The sequence below is a fragment of the Aspergillus japonicus genome (genome assembly GCF_003184785.1).
Source record: "Aspergillus japonicus CBS 114.51 unplaced genomic scaffold BO86scaffold_46, whole genome shotgun sequence".
In the NCBI taxonomy this organism is placed as follows: Eukaryota; Fungi; Ascomycota; class Eurotiomycetes; order Eurotiales; family Aspergillaceae; genus Aspergillus; species Aspergillus japonicus.
The window spans coordinates 186,377-209,206 of NW_020291683.1; the positions used below are offsets into that span (position 1 = coordinate 186,377).

The 22,830-nt window shown below is 53.9% G+C and overlaps 4 protein-coding genes and 2 non-coding genes across 6 annotated transcripts; 2 read left to right on the forward strand and 4 right to left on the reverse strand.

Annotated features, from left to right (window-relative positions):
- Positions 1-149: 149 nt before the first annotated feature.
- On the forward strand, positions 150-14,995 carry BO86DRAFT_436137 (AAA family ATPase midasin; the record flags this gene model as incomplete). The annotated part of the gene is made up of 61 exons (XM_025675997.1): positions 150-3,699; positions 3,739-3,897; positions 3,928-4,269; positions 4,300-4,398; positions 4,429-4,475; positions 4,515-4,698; positions 4,738-4,846; positions 4,883-5,208; positions 5,239-5,358; positions 5,392-5,643; positions 5,683-5,687; positions 5,721-5,819; positions 5,853-6,045; positions 6,076-6,438; positions 6,469-7,239; positions 7,270-7,617; positions 7,648-8,139; positions 8,192-8,961; positions 9,022-9,046; positions 9,095-9,136; positions 9,182-9,193; positions 9,266-9,271; positions 9,302-9,417; positions 9,451-9,478; positions 9,509-9,571; positions 9,647-9,664; positions 9,725-9,767; positions 9,801-9,824; positions 9,897-9,951; positions 10,041-10,045; positions 10,098-10,186; positions 10,217-10,294; positions 10,337-10,493; positions 10,524-10,564; positions 10,601-10,659; positions 10,693-10,708; positions 10,739-10,849; positions 10,880-10,986; positions 11,020-11,070; positions 11,119-11,131; positions 11,165-11,215; positions 11,264-11,291; positions 11,325-11,365; positions 11,456-11,515; positions 11,588-11,639; positions 11,676-11,758; positions 11,807-11,869; positions 11,930-11,980; positions 12,035-12,132; positions 12,169-12,204; positions 12,253-12,362; positions 12,414-12,491; positions 12,525-12,604; positions 12,647-12,715; positions 12,758-12,899; positions 12,933-12,959; positions 13,014-13,064; positions 13,137-13,162; positions 13,196-13,265; positions 13,296-13,394; positions 13,434-14,995. Exons 1-61 carry the CDS (start codon positions 190-192, stop codon positions 14,993-14,995), a joined length of 12,225 nt encoding a protein of 4,074 aa, XP_025525299.1. The 5' UTR covers positions 150-189.
- Positions 14,996-15,144: 149 nt separating this feature from the next.
- On the reverse strand, positions 15,145-16,967 carry BO86DRAFT_391111 (PRCC domain-containing protein). The gene has a single exon (XM_025672527.1). It carries the CDS (start codon positions 16,865-16,867, stop codon positions 15,467-15,469), a length of 1,401 nt encoding a protein of 466 aa, XP_025525300.1. The 5' UTR covers positions 16,868-16,967; the 3' UTR covers positions 15,145-15,466.
- A 233-nt stretch (positions 16,968-17,200) lies between these two features.
- Positions 17,201-19,383, reverse strand: BO86DRAFT_391112 (beta-lactamase/transpeptidase-like protein). The gene has a single exon (XM_025672528.1). It carries the CDS (start codon positions 19,253-19,255, stop codon positions 17,582-17,584), a length of 1,674 nt encoding a protein of 557 aa, XP_025525301.1. The 5' UTR covers positions 19,256-19,383; the 3' UTR covers positions 17,201-17,581.
- A 170-nt stretch (positions 19,384-19,553) lies between these two features.
- Positions 19,554-19,624, forward strand: BO86DRAFT_t210. Its single transcript has one exon. It is a non-coding gene; the product is annotated as a tRNA-Gly (tRNA).
- A 764-nt stretch (positions 19,625-20,388) lies between these two features.
- On the reverse strand, positions 20,389-20,487 carry BO86DRAFT_t213. Its single transcript has one exon. It is a non-coding gene; the product is annotated as a tRNA-Ile (tRNA).
- A 1,269-nt stretch (positions 20,488-21,756) lies between these two features.
- Positions 21,757-22,548, reverse strand: BO86DRAFT_318550 (alpha/beta hydrolase; the record flags this gene model as incomplete). The annotated part of the gene is made up of 1 exon (XM_025668218.1): positions 21,757-22,548. The coding sequence occupies one exon, from the start codon at positions 22,546-22,548 to the stop codon at positions 21,757-21,759; it is 792 nt and encodes a 263-aa protein (XP_025525302.1).
- Between the last annotated feature and the right edge of the window lie 282 nt (positions 22,549-22,830).

The window sequence follows — 22,830 nt, forward strand, 5'->3', positions numbered from 1 at the left end:
GCCTTCTGATCTCACCTCCGTGGCTGGGGCGAGGGCGGTGAGGGCCGTCAGAGTGGGGCCAAGGCGGAAATCCCGCGGCAGAAAATGATCGCGAGAAAAAAAAAAAGTGCTGCAATCAGACGAAGTTTGTATCCTCTTCCTCTCTATTTGAATCCCATAACCAGAGTTCCTTTGGCGGTAGGGCTCAGCATGGACGCTAGACCTGCCTACGAGGGGACTCTTGACGAGTCCCGCTTATTTGCGAAGCTTCCGAATGAGATTGCGGAACTCATTCACACAGCTTCTGGGACCCAATACCTGAATGCGCTTGCGGTTGGCGCATTGAGGCCTGGATGCACAGAAGGTTTCTTTTGCCTGTACGAACCGATTTTTGTGGATTTGGCAGCACGGTGGCTCTTATCCGACTCTCAGCTAGATCAAATCGATATTCTTTCCGCATTTTCCAGAGTCTTACCGTTCGCGCCAAACCTCCGACCTTTTGCAAGCCAATATGCCATTGCTCGGGCTGGACCTCTATCGGCTTTGGCTGCGTGTGATGAGCTAACTCTTTCACAAATAAATGATGCCACCATCCGAAGCCTCTTGTTAGCGATCTTCAGGCTTCTTTCCTATGACCCAGAAGTCTTCTCAAAGGCTGTATCGCCCTCTCAGCTCCAATCGCTATTCCAACACCGCGACCGATCCGTTAGATACCTCTCCATACGATGCTTCGCCCTCTACATGCGTGCAGCGGATGCTGCCCTGGAGGAATTAATCAAAACTCATTTTGCGGACGATATCGTGGAGGGTGAATGGGAGGGAACCACAATCGACTACCGGTGTCTTGGCTTGTGGGAAGAACGTCGGTGGACCACACTGGAGAAGCAGGTTCAGCTCGCCAGGTCGAACCGATCTACTCCCGATGCTCTTCCGCAGATTGAGAAGCTCCGAGAATATTTCACTTCCAGAACTGCCGAAATCTGCGGAGTGTTGGTTCCACGACAAACTAATGCTTCTTCTCAACCGTCCTCGATTGTGAAAACGCCGACCGCCGTAGGAAACCTGCGGAAAATTGCGACAGCACTAATATCTGCTAGACCTATGTTGCTGGTTGGTTTGCCGAACTCGGGGAAAACAACATTGATCAACGATGTCGCCGCAACCATGGGACAGGCGGAGACGATGGTCACGCTACACTTGAATGAACAGACCGACGCAAAGAGTCTTTTGGGAATGTATTCGACCTCACCAGCTACAGGCTCTTTCGCCTGGCAACCTGGTGTTTTGACCAAGGCAGCGAGGGAGGGCCGTTGGATCCTGATCGAAGATTTAGATCGCGCGCCTTCCGAAGTCATTGGCCTTATTCTTCCGATCATCGAGCGGGGAGAGTTGACCATTGCTAGCAGGAAGGAACGAATCAAATGCGCAGAAGGCTTCAAGATAATTGCCACCATGAAGTCTTCTTACAACATCGCAGGCGAAGAAATTGCCCCCAGTACCAATATCCTAGGAAGCAGGTTGTGGCAACGCGTCCAGATTGATTCCCTCGCCATCGACGAAATTCGAGAGGTTATCACGCAAAAATATCCTCTCCTGGAATCTCGGGTCGCCACTATCATGGATGTCTATCAAAGGCTTTGTGCCTCCTTTCATGGAAGTCTGGCAATTAAGAGCTCCCAGGGACGAACTCCTGGTCTTCGTGATCTGATCAAGCTCTGTAGCCGAATGCACAGGCGGCTTCAGCGTCTGGGGGCGAAAACTGGCTATGAAGCGACGCCAGAGGGTGCCGAGGATGAGATATTCCTAGACGTCGTGGATGTGTTCTTGAAATATATCCCTGAAAAGACCCTGGCGGATTCCCTTTCCTTGGTTGTTGCTGAAGCTCTGCAAATTTCACCGCAGCGGGCACGCTTCTGCATGCACGAGAGAACGCCTACCTATTCTGACCAAGGCAACAGCCTCACGCTTGGAAGAGAAACATGTCGCAAGATTAAGGTCCCGGCCGGATCTCTCACGAAAGCCGCTGCCTCCTCGTCTCGCTTTGCGTCAACGAGAGCTGCTTTGGGATTGATGGAGCAAGTTGCCGCTTCTGTGCAAATGGCCGAGCCTGTCCTTCTCGTGGGTGAGACGGGTATTGGCAAAACCACAGTTATTCAACAGCTTGCTACGCTGATGCGACAGAAGCTCACGGTGGTTAACTTGTCCCAGCAGAGTGAAAGCACTGATTTGCTTGGCGGGTTCAAGCCAGTCAATATTCGCACAATGGCTGTACCGATGCATGATGAGTTTGTCTCTCTCTTCGAACTGACATTCTCAGCAAAGAAGAATCAAAAGTTCCTTCATTCCGTCGCCAAGAGTGTCACTGCAGGGAATTGGGCTCGCCTAGTACATCTTTGGCATGAAGCAGTCCGATTGGCCGATGGAGTGTTCAAGTCAGACCAGGGCTCTCAAGGTGCTGAGGAACAACCCGCGAAGAAGAGAAAGTTGGATTCGCCTAAATACCAACTTTTGCGGCAGAGATGGGACAGATTCGCAGCGCAGCTCAATGATTTCGAGTCGCAAGTATCTCAAGGAGATGCGAAATTTGCCTTTGCCTTCGTTCAAGGAAAGATTGTCCGAGCGCTGCGTAACGGCGAGTGGGTTCTTCTTGACGAGGTTAACCTTGCTTCACCGGATACTCTCGAGAACATCGCCAGTCTTCTCCACCATGGTAGCGAAGGTTCACCATCCGTCTTGCTCTCCGAAGCGGGTGATGTGGAGCGCGTCTTTGGTCACCCTGATTTCCGTATTTTTGGCGCAATGAATCCTGCGACTGATGCAGGCAAGAAGGACCTTCCCCCTGGTCTTCGATCAAGGTTCACGGAATTCTATGTGCAATCACCCGATAGCGACCTGGATGACCTGCTTTCTCTGATTCAGAAGTACCTCGGCGATTTGGCGTTGACTGATGCCAGAGCAGTCCCGGATCTTGGACAGCTCTACATGGAAGCTAAGAGGCTAAATACCGAGAACAAGCTCACTGACGGTGCTGGGCAGCGTCCACACTTCAGCATCAGAACCCTTGTCAGAGCGCTCGTCTACGTAGCCGATCATGCACATATCTACGGCCTGCGCAGAGCAATCTACGAGGGGTTCTCTATGAGTTTCCTGACAGTTCTCAGTCAAGAATCGGAGCGTTTGTTAGCACCTTTGCTCGAGAAGCATATCTTCAGCAACGTTAAGAACTCCAGAGCACTCCTGGGCCAGACACCCAAACCACCAAACGACGGAAATGACTATGTGCAATTCAAACATTACTGGATGCGTCGTGGCCATCTGAAACCCGAAGAACAACCTCACTATATCATCACACCTTTTATCGAGAAGAACCTGAAGAATCTGGTCCGAGCAAGCTCCACGCGCCGCTTCCCCGTTTTGCTGCAAGGTCCGACCTCTGCTGGTAAGACTAGTATGATTGAGTTCCTTGCTAAGGTCTCGGGGAACCAGTTCGTCCGCATCAACAATCACGAGCACACTGATCTTCAAGAGTATCTGGGAACTTACGTCTCCAGCGACGATGGCACCCTCCGCTACCAAGAAGGTGTTTTGGTAGAGGCTCTCAGAAACGGTTACTGGATTGTTCTCGACGAATTGAACCTGGCACCTTCCGATGTCCTCGAAGCATTGAATCGACTGTTGGATGATAATCGTGAGCTCTTCATCCCAGAGACGCAAGAAGTTGTGCGTCCGCATCCCAACTTCATGTTGTTTGCCACACAGAACCCCGCCGGTCTCTACGGTGGTCGAAAGGTGTTATCTCGCGCCTTCCGGAACAGATTTTTGGAGCTTCATTTCGACGACATTCCCGAAAGCGAACTGGAATATATCTTGAAGGAGCGCTCACAGATTGCTCCTTCGTTCTGTACTCGGATAGTGTCGGTTTACCGCAAACTCTCCTTATTGCGCCAGGCCAACCGACTATTCGAACAGAAAAACAGTTTTGCAACCCTGCGTGATCTTTTCAGATGGGCGCTTCGTCGTGCTGATGATCGCGAGCAATTGGCGATCAATGGTTTCATGCTGCTGGCAGAGCGAGTGCGCAATCCTCAGGAGAGGGCTGCAGTCAAGAGCGTGATCGAGGAAGTCATGAGAGTCCGAATTGACGAGGATGTCATCTATGGTGCCTCAGAAATGGACAAGCGCGCTCCCAATCTTGCACAGCTAGCTCCAGGAATTGTGTGGACCAAGGCAATGCGCCGACTGTTCGTTCTTGTCTCCACCGCCCTCGAGAATAACGAGCCTATTCTGCTTGTAGGTGAGACTGGATGTGGTAAGACTCAGCTGTGCCAAGCAGTTGCCGAGATTTGCAGAAAACAACTGTATATCATCAACGCACATGTGAACTTGGAAACGGGTGACCTTATTGGTGCTCAAAGACCCGTTAGGAACAGGGCGGCGATCGAAAGCCAGCTACATAGCGACTTACGAACTATGTTCTCGCGGGATGAGCAGTCAGTGTCTGTTGATGATTTGAAACAGGCTTTTGGTGCTCTCAGCGCAGAGCAACTACAAGAGCTTGATCCTGAGTTGAGACTTCGAGTTGAAAAGAATCTCGCTCGGCTTAACGCCTTGTTTGAATGGTCTGATGGAAGTTTGATCACGGCTATGAAGACGGGCCAGTTCTTCCTTCTTGATGAGATCTCACTTGCCGACGATTCCGTTTTGGAGAGGTTGAACAGTGTTCTGGAGCCTCATCGCTCTATTCTTCTTGCCGAAAAGGGTCCAATTGACTCCATGGTGGTTGCTCATGAGGGCTTCCAGTTTTTGTCTACTATGAATCCTGGAGGTGATTACGGAAAGCGCGAGCTTTCTGCCGCTCTTCGCAACCGTATGACGGAAATATGGGCTCCTCAGCTTTCTGAAGACGAGGACATTCTGCCGATCCTCCGAATGAAGCTTCAGCTAGAATCGGAGCACGTGCCTAAAGCGATGCTGCAGTTCGCCAAGTGGTTCAAGACGACATTCCAAAATTCCACGACATCCTCGCTTTCCATTCGTGACCTTCTTGGCTGGGTCGAGTTCGTCAACAGGTGTCAGAGCTCTGATCCCATGTTCGCGGTGGTGCAAGGTGCCGCAATGGTGTTTGTTGACACTTTGGGCGCTAATCCTGCAGCAATCCTTGCGACAGCTTTGAATGACCTTGAAGGCAATCGTCGGTTGTGTCTAGACAAGCTGCAAGAGCTTTTCGATGTTGATGCTTCCAACATTTACTTGCAGAAGTCAATTATCGACACTGATGGCACCTCCCTTCGTGTCGGGCCTTTCATTCTTCCCATCAATGAACAAGGAAGACCCGATCCCGAGTTCATCATGGATGCTCCTACTACTATCGGCAACTCAGTAAGAATTGCTCGAGGATTGCAGCTTCCAAAGCCTATCCTTCTGGAGGGCAGCCCGGGTGTTGGAAAGACGACGCTAGTCACTGCGCTTGCCAAGGCTCTCGGAAAGCCGCTCACTCGAATCAATCTTTCTGAGCAAACGGATCTGACGGACCTATTTGGGTCTGATGTGCCGGTGGAAGGAGGCGATGTTGGACAGTTCGCTTGGCGTGATGCACCATTCCTGCAAGCAATGCAACGTGGTGATTGGGTTCTTCTTGACGAGATGAACCTGGCTTCTCAATCTGTTCTTGAAGGGTTGAATGCCTGCTTGGACCACCGTCAGATGGTGTATGTCGCTGAACTTGATCAAACATTCAAGAGACACCCCGACTTTGTCCTTTTCGCTGCGCAGAACCCGCATCATCAGGGTGGTGGCCGGAAAGGTCTTCCGGCGTCCTTTGTCAACAGATTTACTGTGGTGTATGCCGATAGTTTTACCGACACTGATTTGAGGCGAATCTGTGCCAAGCTATTCCCTGGAAGTCCCGCCACCCAGACCGACAACCTCGTCGAGTTCATCTCCCTGCTTAACAAAGCCATTCAAGAGCGAAGGCTAGGCGCGCTGGGTGGTCCCTGGGAGGTTAACCTGCGAGACATCCAGAGGTGGCTTCAGTTGGCTGACCGAGGGAACCTGCAAGTGCCTGCCGTCCATTTCCTAGACATAATAATCTCTCAGCGGTTCAGAAGTGAGGAAGACCGCAGCGTGGTGTCTCGGTTGTTTGGGCAGGTCTTTGGAGATTCTCTCACGGCCCCGAAAAGCTATTACCATAACCTGACACCAGGCTACATGCAGGTTGGACTTGGCTTCATGCGGCGAGATTCAGTTTTACAACAGACCTCGGATCCCCAAATGCAGATTCTCCCAAGGGACTTGTCTGTCCTGGAATCACTAATGCTGTGTGTCGAACAATCCTGGCCGAGCATTTTGGTGGGTTCATCTGGTTGTGGCAAGACAACCCTCATCAGGAAACTCGCCGCGCTAAATGGAGCCAGCTTGGTTGAATTGGCACTGAGCGCTGATACAGACACCATGGATCTTGTCGGTGGGTTTGAACAAATTGATTACAAGAGGGAAGTCTCGTCCTTGCTCCTGGAGATCTCGCAGTATCTTCAGCGACAGATAATTTCCGCGTATGCCACGAGAGACACTGCGGACCTTTCGTCTATCCCTCTTCAGCTCTACGAGAGTCTACAGAGCCCGGATGTGTCGCTTGACGGTGTGGTTGCGTCGCTTGTGAAGCTGTATGAATCTTTCCGCCAACCTCTTCTTCAAGAATATGCCAACCGGGCTCAGCGCCTATCAGGCATCTCTGAGAAGACGGACAAAATGAAAGTCGGTTTTGAGTGGACAGAGGGTGTCTTAACACAAGCAGTTCAGAACGGACAGTGGGTTGTTCTTGACAATGCGAATCTTTGTAACCCGTCCGTCCTTGACAGATTGAACTCTTTGACGGAACCTAACGGAACTCTGATCCTGAACGAACAACGTACAGAGGATGGAAATGCTCGCATTATAAAGCCGCACCCTAACTTCAGGCTCTTTTTGACTATGGACCCTCGCCACGGCGAGCTGTCTCGGGCGATGCGGAATCGTTGTGTCGAGATCTCATTCTTGCCCCAGGAAGATTTGAGCTTCGCTATCTCCACTGTGCCTGCTTACACCTGCCAATCCTCACTGTACCGTCTTCGGTCCCTGTGGAATCTGAACGTTACCACGGCTCTCGAGGGCGATGAGTCGGTTTCTCTACTTCATGAAGCGTGCTTGGATCATCTCTCGATCGCGGACCTCTCATATCTTCAGCGCGTACAGGGGCTCCTCCCGTTCTATTCTTCTGTTAAAGTGGATGATCCACTTCTGGCAGCCCTGCAGCGATACCTCTCTGTCATACATGACAATTCGTCTTGCAGACCTTTCGAATGTATCAAACAGGACTTCGCAGTCGGTTTTGCCTCGGTCGCTACCCAGGGCGTTTATCAACCCCTTCATCCTCTGGTGAACGAACCTCTTGCATCGATAATGCATCAAAGTGTCCCTCTTGGCTGGCTCATGGTCCTGGCACAACTCCAGGAGTCTAAGCTCGGCTTGCAGGGCCTGAGGCAGGGCTTATTGCGGGCTAACGAATCAGGAAAGCATCTCAAGCCAAGCCAAATGACCAGCTTGGAACGCTCTCTCGCCTCTGGCCGTATCCCTTCCCTGATGAAAGATGCAACTCAGCCGGTGGGAGCCTTTTTATCCGACTGTGGCCAGGCTGTCTACGACTTCATCCAGAGCTTAGATCAAACCGTGTTTCAAGTTTCCGAAGTGATTCCTGCACTTCGTGCAATGGTCAATTTCTGCTCCGACATCTACAATTTGACTACCGCGACCGAGGTGGACCAAGGCGAGTTTCAGATTTACCTTCAGCTTGGAAGAGAGTTGTCTGCCTCGTTGCTTGATGGGTGGGACCCTTTGAAACCACTGGCTCTGGCGTTTTCCCAAGCTCTCGACCGCTTCCATGAGAACTGGGCCTTGACGACAGGCTTGAGCATGCAGAGACTCTGGGAGTCCTGGAGGCCAGCCACCTCTGCTACACAGGATCAATTGAAGGCTCTTCTGGAGTTGGAGAATATTGCCCTTGAATTTACCCAAGTTGCTACCAAGACACATCTTGATTTGTCTCAATTGAGCCAGGTCCGCAAGTCTTTGATTGCAGCTCAGGAAGCCATTCTTTCGAGCGGCCAGGAGGGATACCCAATCCAGGTAAGCACTTCTGTGATTATTCATTATGCTCTTCATTGCTAACATATATCAGGACCTACGACAAACAGTCGTTGACCTCGCAGCTTGCGTGCCAGATGCGGATGCATTGCAAAAGCCCTACTTCTCTACTGAATTCGAGGTGCTATGTCAATACCACGACCTTTCCTCACTACGTAACGGCCAGACAGTTGAAGACCAAGTCGTGCAATCAATCCTGCCGCTACTTGCTGGACGTCCCGCCAAGCCCCTTGATGCTTCAAGCTTGAAGACTCAAATCCCTGTCATCCTGAACAGGCTCTCTTTATACGCGGGAAGTGAACCCTCGTCGGCTTTCGGCGCTGCAGTCAGTGGAACATTGTCTCTGTCGCTGTTGGAAAGACTGGCCTACGTTGGAACCACAAGCCTGGGCCAGATGAATGCTTTGGAGATGGAGAAGAAAACACTTTCCAAGGCTTTGACCCTTACGAGTGGCGAGCTTGCCATTAATCAGGTCACGTTTCTTCGACAAGCAATGGCAAGATTGACTACGGAGCTTGTCATCCTTCACAAAGATTTCTTCGAGCCGCAATCTCTGGAGCAGATTGTTTCTTTCCTCCAAGGTGTTGAATCTCAAGGATCACACAGGGGCTTCTCGCTGCCGAGCCTTAACTTAGCCTCAAACCTGCCAGACAACCACTTCTTCAAGAGCTTCGCTCAAAGCCATCTTCCGCGCCTATTGTCGTCCTTGATGACGGAACAGATGGATAGCACAGGCGCCGGCATTGTTCAGTTGGCTGTCATTCTCTTGCAGCTTTTTGTTCCAGATAAGCCATTTGATCCCTCGTTGGGCCTGGTTGTTCAGAGGAAGAGGCATTCCCAGCGCTCGATAGAGCTAACGGCAAGAGGCAAAGCCATCTCGTCATTTGAGGTTGGCTTTTCTGGCCAATCGTCCAATTTGCGGCAGGAAATTATACAGGGAGAACTGCGTAACCTCGGTTCGGCACCCCCGCCTTCTTCTGTCACCAGACCGCAGACCTCCGAACTCAACATCCTTCATGGTGAGTTCTCAAGTCTTGTGAGATCAGTCCTTGAGCGCCACCCGGAGAACATCAACTTTGCGGGAGACGATAGCGATGCGGAGTCACAGCGAATGGTTGATCTTCTTCGTGAAAACATTCGCCAGCTCAGTAGACGCCTTACGATGAACTACCGCTCCTACGACGATATAACGACTCTAATCGTTCGGTTCCTACAACTTCTTGACTTGGGTCTGTTCCTTTCCTCGAGCAGGTCTCGCCAGTCCAGTGATGTGCAAATCATCAAAGCCATTAGGGAGACTACTCCGTTCCTTGGTGGCCTCGTACACCCCATTTCTGGTAGCATTCACAAGGAGTCTCACTTCGAATCTAGTCTGAACACTGATCTGTGGTTCCACGAACTATCAGCGCTCAGAGTGGCTGAGAACGCGGACAAGGGGCTGATCTCCACTCGGAGCGGACGCGACGCTCTTCGTCGTTTGTTCGAGCAGTTCCATGCTCTCTGGAAAGTCAAGTTGCGAGAGGACCAAGAGGAAGAAGCTCGTAAGAACGAACTGTATCATTACAAGGGATCTTGGGAGGATGCAGAGGAAGTCGACGAGAACGAGTTGCGTCAACTTTTCCCAACGTACGACGAGAATGCAGATGAAGAAGAAAAGGTGTCAAGCCGTGTCGACCCCAAAGCAATTTCCGTCCGACTTGCGTCTTTGCACGCTAAGCTCTTCAACTCCGAAAACCAAGCGGAAGTCTTGTCGGCCTATGTCAAGCAATCATCCCTGTTGCTGGGCTCCTTAAGGTCGGACAACGGCTCATTGACCGTTGATGGCCAACCTAAGGAGCAACTTTCCGGCGTTCTTCTGCTGCTTGAAGATGCTCTGAAATCAGGCGAAGTCACCTCAGGGAAGAATTACAACTTTTACGTGGATTCGAATATGGTCGAAGCTAAGAAGCTTGTTGACCTGACCCTGTCGACGAAAGCTCGGTTTGCTCAAATCCACAAATCCTGGCCCGACCACGCAGTTCTCGCAGACGTTATTCAATGCTGCAGAGAAATTCTCCAGTTTAAGCATACTGAACCTGTTGCTAAATTCCTTACTAAGGTTGAAAAGCTTCACGGCCTTGTATATGAATGGCAGTTGGTGGCCAGCAGAGAATACTCGGCAGCTTCCCTGTATGACGAGATCACAGGCACTATCATTGGCTGGCGGCGACTTGAATTGACTACCTGGGCGAAACTCTTGGATTTGGAAGACGACAAATGCCTCAAAGATGTCAGCTCATGGTGGTTCATCACTTATGAAGCCTTGGTCCGGGCTCCGATCCAGATCGTTGAATCCGGTGAAATGGAACTGAATGACCACATTCAAGAGGTTACTGCGACTCTGGAACAGTTCTTCCGCTCCACCACTGTTGGACAGTACAGCGAGCGTCTCCGACTGATCAAGAACTTCCAGTCATTGTTGCTACTCTATGTGGAAGATCTTCCGTCATTGAGTCAACTCACGTCTGCTCTTGACAATTTCCTCCAGCGCTATAGACAGTTTGAACCCCCTGTGCTTAAATTGTTGGCTGAAAAAAGGCAGGCTCTTGAGAAGAATATTAAGGAGCAAATTCAGCTCGCTAGCTGGAAGGATACCAACATTGTCGCCCTTCGGGAAAGTTCTAGACGGTCACACGTCAAACTGTTCAAGTTGGTCCGCAAGTATAGAGAGGCTTTGGCCCAGCCGGCTCAGCCCATCCTGGAGCAAGACATGCCAGAGGACAACCAGGATACGGCTGCTCCTCAACGAATGGTTCTTCCTTCCTTCGTCTTCCCTGAAGCGCTGGCGATGTGCCAGACCGAGGAGAAAGCCTGGATCGATAGACCACCTCGATTCAAGAACCCTGACAACACTGCTAGCAGCATGATGCAGGTGTATGGTTCGATCTCGAAAGAATTCGATGTGGCTGAAGACCTCGAAAGCTTTGTCAAATATGTCGTTGAGAGTATCAAGGAGTTCAAGTCACAGACTCCGAAGACCTTGACGGAAGAGAACAAGGATGATGTCCAGCATCTCAAGGTTCAGAAGCGTCGGTTCTATGCTGACACGTTACATCGGATCTACGAGATGGGTGTGAAACGTAATGTCAACACCAGTCTGCTGGAGGCACAGGCATCTGTTCCACAAGTCCTTGCGACCGTCCCGGCGTTCGAAGCTGGCATCGCCGACGTAAATTTGATCAAGAAGGCAGACTCATATTTCCACCGTTTCCTGGACCTGCTGCCTCGTGCCCGCTTAGCGGCGCGCGACTACTCTGAGGATCTTAGCAACGTCGAAATCTCCAGAAGCTCGGGATCTGTGGAGCACCTCCTGCACCTCGTCCGTAAGCAGAGGACTTCGATCTCTCCCGCACTTTCTAATTTGAAATCGCTTGATTCACTGCTTTCGAAGGTCGCCAACCTTTGGACCGCTGATCCCCTCTCTATCTTCAAGGCCCATTCAAGTTTCTCGAATGGAAGAGATGATATTACAAGGGCAGTAGCATGGCTGGCTCCTATCATCGGCCTGGCGATCACTGTCGTGGGAGTTCATGCCAAGTTCTCCGGCCTCAACTCTACAGGCGTGATTGAGAGCCTGCAGGCTTGGAAGGACACGTTTGACCGCCTCAAGATCACACTGAGCCATCTCCCTGAGCTGCCTGAGGGAATGGCTTCACGTGTGCACAAGACCACCGTGGAAGAAGCTTGCACGGCTTTCACCAGGCTGGACTTCGACCTCGCCACGTGGACCGAGGAGCGCCCTGACCTGTCCTTTGTTCTGGGCCAGATCATCCCATGGTCGAAGGTCAATACTGTCGCATATGAGTCTGAGAGCCATGATCTTGGCGTTTCTATCGAGGAATACGACTCGAGTCTCATTGCTGCCGCAGACAAGATCCTTGTCAGTATCCAGAAGCTGAACGAAGCTCCGTCGCAAATCACCGCCCCTGGTGCGCTGTCCCGGAGCGACGACTTCTTCGTCCGAGCCCTCAGGCTTCTTCGCATGGCGGACATCTCGACTTCCCTCGAGTCTGTCCTTGACAAGCTGCAGCACCTGCAGACTCGCTCGCCTTCCAGCCTTCCGTTTGCCATTGCCTTGACGGCGACCCTGTTGCCGATTTTGAATAAGTTCGCGCATATCTGTCGAGACGTGGTCGATCGCTACCTGACGGTGCACAAAGAGACATGTAAGATGTCCTATATCCTCGCCAAATCGTTCACGCAGATCGCGTCAGAAGGCTTCTGTAGTCCGTCCGAGCCGTCGACGGAGGAGAGCAAGTCTGGCCAGTTGGAGAGTGGCACCGGTCTTGGGGAGGGTGAGGGAGCCGAAGACATCAGCAAGGATGTAGCCGACGATGAGGATTTGACGGAACTCGCCCAGGAGGACAAGCAGAAGACCGATGAAGAGATCGAGAACTCCGAAGATGCGGTCAACATGGATCAGGAGGAGATGCAAGGCGAAGAAGGCGAGAGGAAGGAGGGAGACGATGAAGACGACAATGAAAGCGGCTCAGACGAAGAGGATGATATCGATGAAGAGGTGGGCGATGTTGATGATCTCGATGCCTCGGCTGTCGACGAGAAGATGTGGGATGGCGAGCACGATGATCAACAGAAGGAGACTGAGACTCAAGAGGGCAAGGGAGCGGCGGAGAACGACGAGCAGACGGCCGCGCCGGACCAGCAACCTGGTCAGGAAGCTGAGAAGGGTGAGAACAAGGAGGGTGAAGAGGAGGAAGAGGAAGAAGATGACGAAGAGGGTGAAGAGGCTCCTGATGAGGAGGGTGAGGCTGTTGGGCGTGAAGACATGGATGTCACTGATCCACATGCCAAGGAAGAAGAGGCGCTCGATCTTCCAGAGGAGATGCAATTGGATGGCGATGAGAAGGGTAACGAAGAGCCCGAGGAAGACGACGGCTTTGATGATGATATGATGGATAATGACCTTCCTCCTGCGGAAGAAGAGCAGCAAATGGAGGGAGACGGCGTTGAAGACGAGACCATGGAACAGGATGGGGAGGAGCAGGAGATTGATCAGACTGAGGAAGCTGGTCCCGATGACGAGCTGGGCGACGCGGACGAGGCTGAAGGTAATGATGAGGCGAATGAGGCCGGCGAAGAGGCAGAGGAAGAAGAGAAGCAGGAAGATGACTTCCTTGCCCAACGCGATGAGAACGAGGCTGCTGGCGAGGAAGTCGCTCCTAGCGAAGCTGTCAACGGTGGCCTTGGAGCCGAACAAGATCAGAACCAGGAGAAAGGCTCGTCCGGTAACGCGCAGCAAGAGAGTGGCTCCACTGATCCCTCTGACGAGAAGGAGCAGAAGACCGGTGCTGCTCAGGAAGGAGACGAGAACCAAAGACATAAGGATGAAGGCGGCGCCAACGATTCCAACCCTGAGGATCCTCAACTCCAAGCGTTCAAGAAACTGGGCGATGTCCTCGAGCAATGGCATCGTCGACAGAAGGAGATCATGGATGCTTCCAAGCAGGAAGACGAGGAGGCCGAAACTCGATTGCCTGAGGATACTGATATGGCGGATGCCGACTTCGAACATCTGGCGGATCAAGACGATGTTGCCGACACTCAAGCGCTTGGTCAAGCCAACGAAGAACAGGCCAAGGCTCTAGACCAGAACAAGGGCGTCGAATCGGATGTCAAGCCGGACGAGGACAATGAACTCCTGCCAGACATCACCGACGACAATATCCAGGACCTCCCCGAGAACCGACTTGAAGACGAGATGCAGCTAGACCAGGGAGGCGCCCCCGCTGAGTCGCAGACGGCCGGTGCTTTCATCCCTGGTAACCTTCAGAGCCAGGAGCGGGCAGATGCCGCTGCAGGCCAGGAGGCAGCCGATGAGGAATTGGATGAGGTCGACGCACATCTGGCTGCAATTCATCTATCCTCGACCCTGCCCCCGCTCACGCCACGGGACGAAGCTCAACGACTCTGGTCGTACTACGAGTCCGCGACCACCGATCTCTCCTTGTCGCTGACGGAGCAGCTGCGGCTTATCCTTGCCCCCACGCTTGCGACCAAACTCCGCGGTGACTTCCGCACCGGCAAGCGGCTCAACATCAAGCGAATTATCCCGTACATCGCCTCGCAGTACAAGCGGGACAAGATCTGGATGCGACGGTCGATTCCCTCGAAGCGCAACTACCAGATCATGCTGGCGGTCGACGACAGTAAGTCCATGCTGGAGAGCGGCAGTGGGCAGCTGGCCTTCGAGACCCTGGCTCTCGTGGCGAAGAGTCTGAGCATGCTCGAGGCCGGCGACCTCTGCGTGCTCGGCTTCGGAAGTGAGGACCACGTGCGGGTGGCGCACGAGTTCGGCAAGCCGTTCTCCTCGGAGGCCGGCACGCAGGTCTTCCAGCACTTCAGCTACCAGCAGACGGGCACCAACGTGCGCAAGCTGATCGCCGACTCGATCGCGCTGTTCCGCGAGGCGCGCTGGAAGCAGTCCCCCGGCGGCGGCAACGCCGACCTGTGGCAGCTCGAGCTAATCATCTCCGACGGCATCTGCGAGGACCACGAGACCATCAGCCGCCTGGTGCGCCAGGCGCAGGAGGAGCGCATCATGATCGTCTTCATCATCGTGGACGCGGTCAAGGGCAGCTCCATCCTCGACCTCACGCAGGCCAGCTTCGAGCCGGACCTGGAGAGCGGCAGCGGCGAGATGAAGCTGAAGATGAAGCGCTACCTCGAGGGATTCCCCTTCCCCTATTATCTAGTTGTGCGTGATGTGCGGGAGCTCCCCGCAGTTCTGGCGACGGCGCTGAAGCAGTGGTTCGCCGAGGTGGTGGATGTTTCTTCTTAGTGCTACTACGGGGGCTGGTGTCATGTTTAGGAGTAGATACAAAAGTTTTAGGTTAGCATTTCCTGTATATACTTGTTGCATATAGCTTCGCAAATAGATTTCATGCATGATAGCTGCTCCGAAACGTAGACTTCAGCATATAGTACGATTATCATTTATCTCATGAACCAAGATGACACACTCCAACATGCAGCAACATAGCTGCGCAGTTTCGCCCAACTTCGCTACCAGACACTCTTAGGTGCAGATTCTCCCGGACAGACTTAAGTCTGCCATATTTCATTCGGATTTAGAAGGGCAGTTCCCCATATCCCTCGGAGAAAACCAATCAAGTGGTAACTACACACACAGCCAGGACTTCGGCATCAGACGTCACCTCCAACCTTCCCACTTCCCCCTTAGCCTTGAGCCTTTAGCCCAAGACTCGCCCCCAATCACCACCCAACCCAGCCAACAAAGAGAGACAACCATCTACCACCCATACTTGGACCCGGCCTCCTTCTTGTTCCTCCGCCCCGTCGCGAAACTCTCCTCCAGCGCCTCCCGCTGCGTGCTCGCCGCACTGACCAACTGCTGCAGCGTGTGCTTGCCCGGCGCGATCGCGCGGACGGGGTTATGCTGCGCGGCCGCGAGGTCCTCGTGGGCCATCTGCTGGTTGGCGGCGTACTCCTGGTCGGTGTTGAAGTGGAGGACGCGCGGGGCGGCCGCGGTTGCGGTGGTGCCGGAGGGGTCGGCGGACCGACGGCCGAAGAGCTGGCGCCGTTGGGCGCGGGTGAGGTTGAGGTCGTCGGCGATGGCGCTGAGGGGATTGTTGGTGGTGTTGCCGGTGGGTGCTGGGTAGGAGGGGTGTGGGAGGTCGGGTTCGGGGCCGGCGGCGGGCGCCGCTGCTTCGTGAGCGCTGGTGTAGACTAGGGGTTCGTACGCTGCTGGCGCTGGTGTTGGTGCTGTCGGTGCGGTGCCGGTGGCGATGGCGGTGGCGGTCTCCTCGGTTGACGAGGAGAGTGAGAACAGACTGATCTTGGGTTTGGCTGGTGCTGGCGCCGTCGCCGTCGTAGCAGCAGTGCCAGCACCAGCACCAGTACCAGCAGTCGTACCAGCAGACGAACCACCTTCAACATCCTTCTTCAACGCCCCCGACACACCACCACTCCCGGAAACAACAGCAATCGGCCCACCAGCGGCCTTCCGCTTCCCTTTCCCCTGCGTGCCCCGCCCCACCGACAAAGGCTTGAACATCATCGGATTCCCCGTCAATTTGACCTCCTGCGGCGGTGGGTTTGTGATTGTATTTGTATTCGTCTTCGTTTTCAGATCCTCCTCCCCTTGCCCGAAGTGCTCCCCATCCAACTCATCCCGCCAACTCCCCGCCTTGGGAATCGTCTCATCCCCATCCCCATCCCCATTCCCGCCTAACCGCCCAAACGCCATCTCACTCCGCATCTCCGCGTCCGCTTGCCGATCGAACCCCGGCGTCGCCCCCGTCTTCAGACTGAATACCTTCCGGCTGGATCCGGTCGCGGAGGGTTTGGGAGTGGCGGTGGGTTTCTTGGGCGCAGGGAGGAGCGCATTGAATCCCGCGAATGCGCCGCCGCCGCCACTCCCACCGGTTCGGGGCTTCTTGCGCGCGGGTCCGTCGGTGTCTTCGGAGTTGTTGCGGGTGCTGGGGTCGGGTTTGAGGTCGGAGAGGGCGACGCGGATTTTTCGGGGGTTGGTGCGGTCGATTTGGAAGGGTTTTGTTGTTGATGAGGGGGCTGGTGCGGTGGTTGTGGTTGTGGTTGTGGTTGTGGTTGTGGACTTCTTGAGGATGGTGGTGGTGGTGGTTTCGGGTTCGGAGTCGGAGGCTTCCGAGTCGGAGTAGGCGACTAGGGCCATTGTGATGTGTGGATGTGTGGATGCGAGCTGTGTGGTGGGGGGTGAGGAGGAGGTGGTGGTGATGGTTGCTGCTTCAAGGGAACAAATATTCGGAGATGCGCGCGCGATTGCGGGCTGGGCTGGGCTGCTGCAGGCGCGGCGATGAAAGGTTGTCTTGGCGGCCTGATGGTTTAGGCTGCTATTTTGGGCGGTGTGGCTCGCTACTAAGTTACTCCGTACCTCCCTTTGATAGGTTGGTGGTTCCAACTGGAAAGTCTGGTGCAGCCCAGGCCTTGCGCGTATGCAGATAAGGCACTGTACTTCCGGTGGTGTTTTTTTATCGCTTGGGACTCTATCTAATACTAGCTAAGGTAAAGATTCTAGTCGACTAGACTCGTGTCAATTGTTCTGGTCAAGTGTGGTCTTATCTGTTGCATAGAAGGGAGTTCTCTGTGACATCATGCTGCTCTTTCACATGATCGCCAGATAAGATAACAGCCATATTGTAGCCCTAAGTCTATACAGCATTACTACCGTCCGGGTCAACACGCTCAACTTCCTGCTTGAGTTTTGTCACTCAACAAGAATCACTTGGCTGTTTAGGACGATTAAAGATAAGTGAGCCACGAAGCTGTTATGGAGAACATTGAAAATCGGCATATCCATGAGCGTGCTCATACCATACTAGTAAGTTATATCGACAAGGCTTGAGCCATGTCTGACTGAAGCCAACCGCTACGACCTTCGTGCAAACACGGCACGCCTAGCCAGCCAGCAACTGACCGTCACCCCCGAGACGGACTGATCCTCGTTGCGAGTGAAACAGAGACTCCAGTCCCCCGGTGCAGGGGCATCCATTCCCCGCGGACAGGCTAAAGCCCACACGGGTCCGTTCTTGCACTCGCCCAAGTAGCGCATAAAATGCACCGGGCCACGCCCGAGAAACCCATCGAAGTATCCGTACAGCTGCCCGCCACTCTCGGCGCAGTGGAAAGTCGAATCCAATTCGCTGCAGGCATAAGTCCCAGCAAAAGCCTTCCCGTCTGCCTGTGTAGGAGAGCGGACAAGCCGGTGGGCAGTGATGTGCCTATTTGCCTGCGGCCAGTCGAGACGGAGACGGCCCTCCTCCAGCGTTGCCAAGGTGGTGCGAGATTCAGCCCGATCTGGTCGCACGGGGACCAAAGTGTCCGGTTCGCCCGCGTAGGTGACGACAATATCCCCAGGATCAGGGCGATGTTTCACCTCAATGGCCAGGCAAGCCTCTTCGTCCCAGTAGGATCCCGGCCAAGTTTGCGCGCTGAGCGTCACACTATGGGATACTGAGCGTAGCACTTCGTCTTTCTTCAGCAGCCTCGCCAAAATATCCTGCGCTGCCATCTCCGCGTTCGCCTCATGATTGAACATTACTATCACAGACAGCTTCCGCGAGGGAACATGACGCCTGTGTAGGCGGTAGCCGCGCAGAGCACCCCCGTGGCCGACCGTCGGCACGCCCGCCACCACCACGTGCTGGAGGCCGTAGCCGTAGGGGGCCGGGGTCCCGTCCGCGAACGTCGGAGGGAGGGCCATTTCCCGGTAGATGCTCGTCTCGTCCGCCTGGCTGCGATGGAGGAACTTCTCGTAGGCGATCATGTCCGCCAGCGAAGCCACAACGCCCGCATCCCCGGACCAATGGATCCGATTGACAGCGGCGATGTAGCCGCGCGCCGCGTCCCCTTCGTATCCCACGCAATCTCCGGGCAACGAGGCATGGTCCGGATGTAAGCACGCGGACGCCATCGCCGCCGGGGTGAACACCTGCTCGCGGAGCCACTCGCCCAACGGCTTGTTTCCGGAGGGGGAGCAGCCGCTACTGCAGCGCTCGATGACCCGCGCCAGGATGTGGAAATTGGTGTTGGCGTAGGAGTATTGGGTCCCTGGGGGGAAATGAGGGGCCCCCGAGCGCTCGAGCATCTTTTCGCCGGCTTCGGGCAATGAGAAGACGCCGTCCGGTCGAGCGCCCCAGAGTGTGGTCAGGGCCCAGTAGTCTCGCAGCCCGGATTGGTTGTCGCAGAGTTGACGGAGGCTCGGTCTGGAGGCTCCTGCGAAGGAGTCGAGGTTATCGGGGCATACCTCGCGAAAATGGGCTTCTAGGTGCGACTGGACTTGATCATCGTCGCCACCGAGCTGGGACTGGAGCTGTCTTTCGAGTGCCTTAAGGCACATGCACACCATCTGTTTGGTGATCGAGCAGATAGGCATCATCGTTTCCGGGGTCATCGGAATGCGCTGGTCGATATCAGCATACCCCCATACATGTTGACCAAGCACGTTTCCGTCTTCAAGGATGGCCACTGCACCACCCGGACCATGGTGAGAAGCCGGGAGCTGCTTGAGCACATTGGGTACAGCTTCGGTGATGGAAGACATAATTGTTCGATTGATGTTGCGTGAGAGGATCGAATGGGCTGTTTACCCCGCTTTCATGGGATGATGTTTGAAGATGGATACCTGATAACCGGGTCCGCGCTAGCTGATAAGCACTGGGTCCATTGCTGTCCATTATTCCGTACTGACCCGGGGTCACATGTTGGCAAGGGTAAATCATCGATGATTGGCATCATGAAATATCACTGGTGCTTGATGAATGGAATAGATTGTGGAATTGGGTTAGAGTAAGCTCACGCAGCATCATGGTGCTATACATGGGTGAAGGTTACATCAATCAGCATCATTGGTCTAGTGGTAGAATTCATCGTTGCCATCGATGAGGCCCGTGTTCGATTCACGGATGATGCACTCGAATTTCTTCTTTTGTTTTTGGTCGCCACGGATACTTTTGGCCTTTCCATATACGCATACTTTGTTTTGGACGCCATTCAAAGTTAAGACGATGAGTAAGACGAAAAATCCCTCCGAGCTGGTCACCTCCTACAAAGATCCTGCTCTCACCGAGCCAAGGCAAGCTGCTTGATACTCGACAGTCATTCTATTGGAAGTGTATTTAACAAATCCAAGTACAAAAACAGATGGAGAGCAGAAGGTGTCCGTCCTCTTAGGTACACACACCAATTAAACACATCCCACTAACTTCCTAGACAGTACTTCGGCTGAGACCTATGAGTCTGGGGTGTCTCAAATACCTCACCTAGAATATCCACAGAGCCAAATGGGGCATGGTTTGACGGGCCACGCACATACATACTGCGCATGCTTCTTGCCAGTGCTCCTTCTTTCCACGTCTCCATCACATTATGCAATCTCTGACGTTAGTCTTTGGGAAGACTCTTCATCCCACGGTTAGGCTGGTTGCCTAGAGGAACCGGCCAGCCAGTCCTTTAGGAGGTCCGAACACCCAGTCCTGTGATATTTGTCCATACACAGCAGATATTAGCAAATCGCATATCACCCGGACTCTATAGGATACGACCAAGGCATACAAACAAACAACAAAAGAATAAATGCTTGACATAAGTTAAAGAAAGAGAGAGACGAAGGGCGGTTATGTACATGTGCAGTACTGGGGGGAGAGAGTCGCCACCACCACCAAAACCAAAAAGAGATGTCCCCGGGCGGGCTCGAACCGCCGATCGTCACGATACGATACATGAAATGTCTTCGTATTATAAGCGTGAAGCCTTAACCAACTTGGCCACGAGGACCTGCTAACTCGACCATCAGGTCTAAGCTGTTGGTGGGTACGGGTCATGCTTGAGTGATATAGAGCAGATGTCAGTGCCTCGTCGTCAACCCTTTTTACGTAATTGTCAACCCTGAACCATGGATTTTGATGGGGTGTTGTTTACCCCCGGAATCGCCATACACTCGCCTTTCTTGGTATTTTCTTTGGTGTTGTTTGTGAGATAAGAATTGTTACGATTTGGTGATCTGTGCGATACTTGGATGGCGGGCTGAGTTGGGCAGTAGCAGCTAACTTACACTACGCGATAGCGACTTCGATCTTTCCTCATGTTCGCATGACACAAATCGACCTGGGAGCAAGTTTTATTGCTTCTTATCTACGAGCGAGTGTGCGTTCTCATACTCGAAATGCGTGCATACACACCCAGGTAGGCATCGCCGATTCACTCCACTCATGGCATGTACTGCTTCTCATCCTAGAGCTAATCCTATGCGCTCAGTACCACCCCTCGCGGCCGTCAGTCAGACCTGATTTCCTGGTGACGAATAGCCCTGCTGTCACCTCTCCTTCAGAATGCCCAGAACTAACCCCGAGCTTATCTTTCTCGTTGATTCCATCGGTCAGGGATCAAGCACCCCCTCTCTTTTCTTCTTCACCTGATTTGATGGTTCGCTTACAAGCCGCACCCCATGGATCTTCACCACATCGCGCAAGCACGATGCCTCTCATACCATAGCCGCGTCTCGCTCCCTCCGTATGGGGTAGCTGTCTCTCCAAGTTATCAAGCCAGCCTGGGTGCATTCGTCGAATTCTCCATGTCAGAACGTGAAGGATAACATCCCAATATTCTACAGCACGTAACGCCGCATGCGCCGTGTGGATCGAAACGATCGTTGCGGCCCGCTTCCTGATCACGGCTGAGAGTGCCCGAGTCAGCCGCGCCGGGGTGGCTTGAGCTGGGCTGGGGGGAGGGGTCGTGGGGCAGGCCGTCGCAGGTCCGGGCGGTATCACAGTAAGCACTAGCGGAGAGCACTAATGGCAGATGAACACCCGCAAGGTCTATATGGATACTACCTTAATGTACAGTGCTACGTACGTTGCCTACCAATCGCTACTGCGTCTACTAAGCTGAAGGTGGGTACCACAGACCAAGGAACATGGGTACAAGTACAACTACGTTTCAGCGTGTGGTACTGTACATGGCCGCCAATAACAACTCACCAGAATGACACAATCTGATTCCGTCCCATCAAGAAGAAAAACCTCTCTCAGGGGTCCCGCCTATTAATCAATTCCCAACCGCCAACTCATGCACAATCGCCGCCACCTCCTCTGGCTTTGTGAACGTCGGACAATGACCCGTCTCCACCTGAAACGTCCTCACCGGACGCCCCGTCTCCCGCTCCAGCACCTCCACCAAATCCTTCTGATACTGCAGCGGCACGTTCATATCCAACGTCGCTTGGATGTACACCAGCCGTGGAACCTCGCGCCACGCACAGCGCTGCACCTTCTCATACCAGGCCCCGCCATTATGGGGCCGGAAGGCCGCGACATAGGCCTCGAGCTCCTCGTCAGTTCGCCCCGGGCCCACGATGAGACCCTTCGGATCCCGACTGACGGTCGTCTTGTCCTCTGCGAAGTCGAACGCGAGCGGCATGTATTCGCCGTGGCCGTGCGCCTCGACGACATCAACCATCGATGTGCCCTCGGTCACGGCGAAGGCGGCAATATAGACGAGCTGGCTCACGCCCCCGGAAAGGCCCTGGGCCTGGCGCTGGGTGGTCGAGAGGCCCGTGAGCGCGTTGGTGCCCACCTGCCCGCCGTAGGAGTGCATGAGCACGATGACCTCGCGGCCGGCCTCGACCAGGCTCTCGACGTAGCCGCGGATCAGGTCGGTGTCGTTCTCGAGGTGGGCGTTGGGCGGCCGCGCGCCGTTCATGGTCAGCAGGCGCGGGACGTGGACTTCGTGGCCGCGCTTGCGCAGGGCGGTCGTGAAGTCGGAGTAGTGGGAGGGCGAGTGCCATGCGCCGTGGACTAGGACGATTGCCTGGGGCTTGGTGGTGGGATTGACGGCCATGTTTGTGCTGGTGGGTGGGAGGGAGGGTGGGTAGGTATGTAGTCAAGTGGGAGATCGATAGATGATGGTTGATTGAGAAGGGGAAGGGAGGGGTCGAGCAGGTCGCTTCTTATTTATTTTGGAGTCTGGTGGGGCCTGGGGAGAGAATAGTGGTATATTCGTAGTTCAGCTCGGTGGAGAGAGGCGCCGTAAGCACTAAACCACAAGGCTGGTAGACTAGTTGTGTAGTGTAAGTTAACAACCATAACACTAGACCCAAGATTGGTGCCAGCTTAGCCGTTG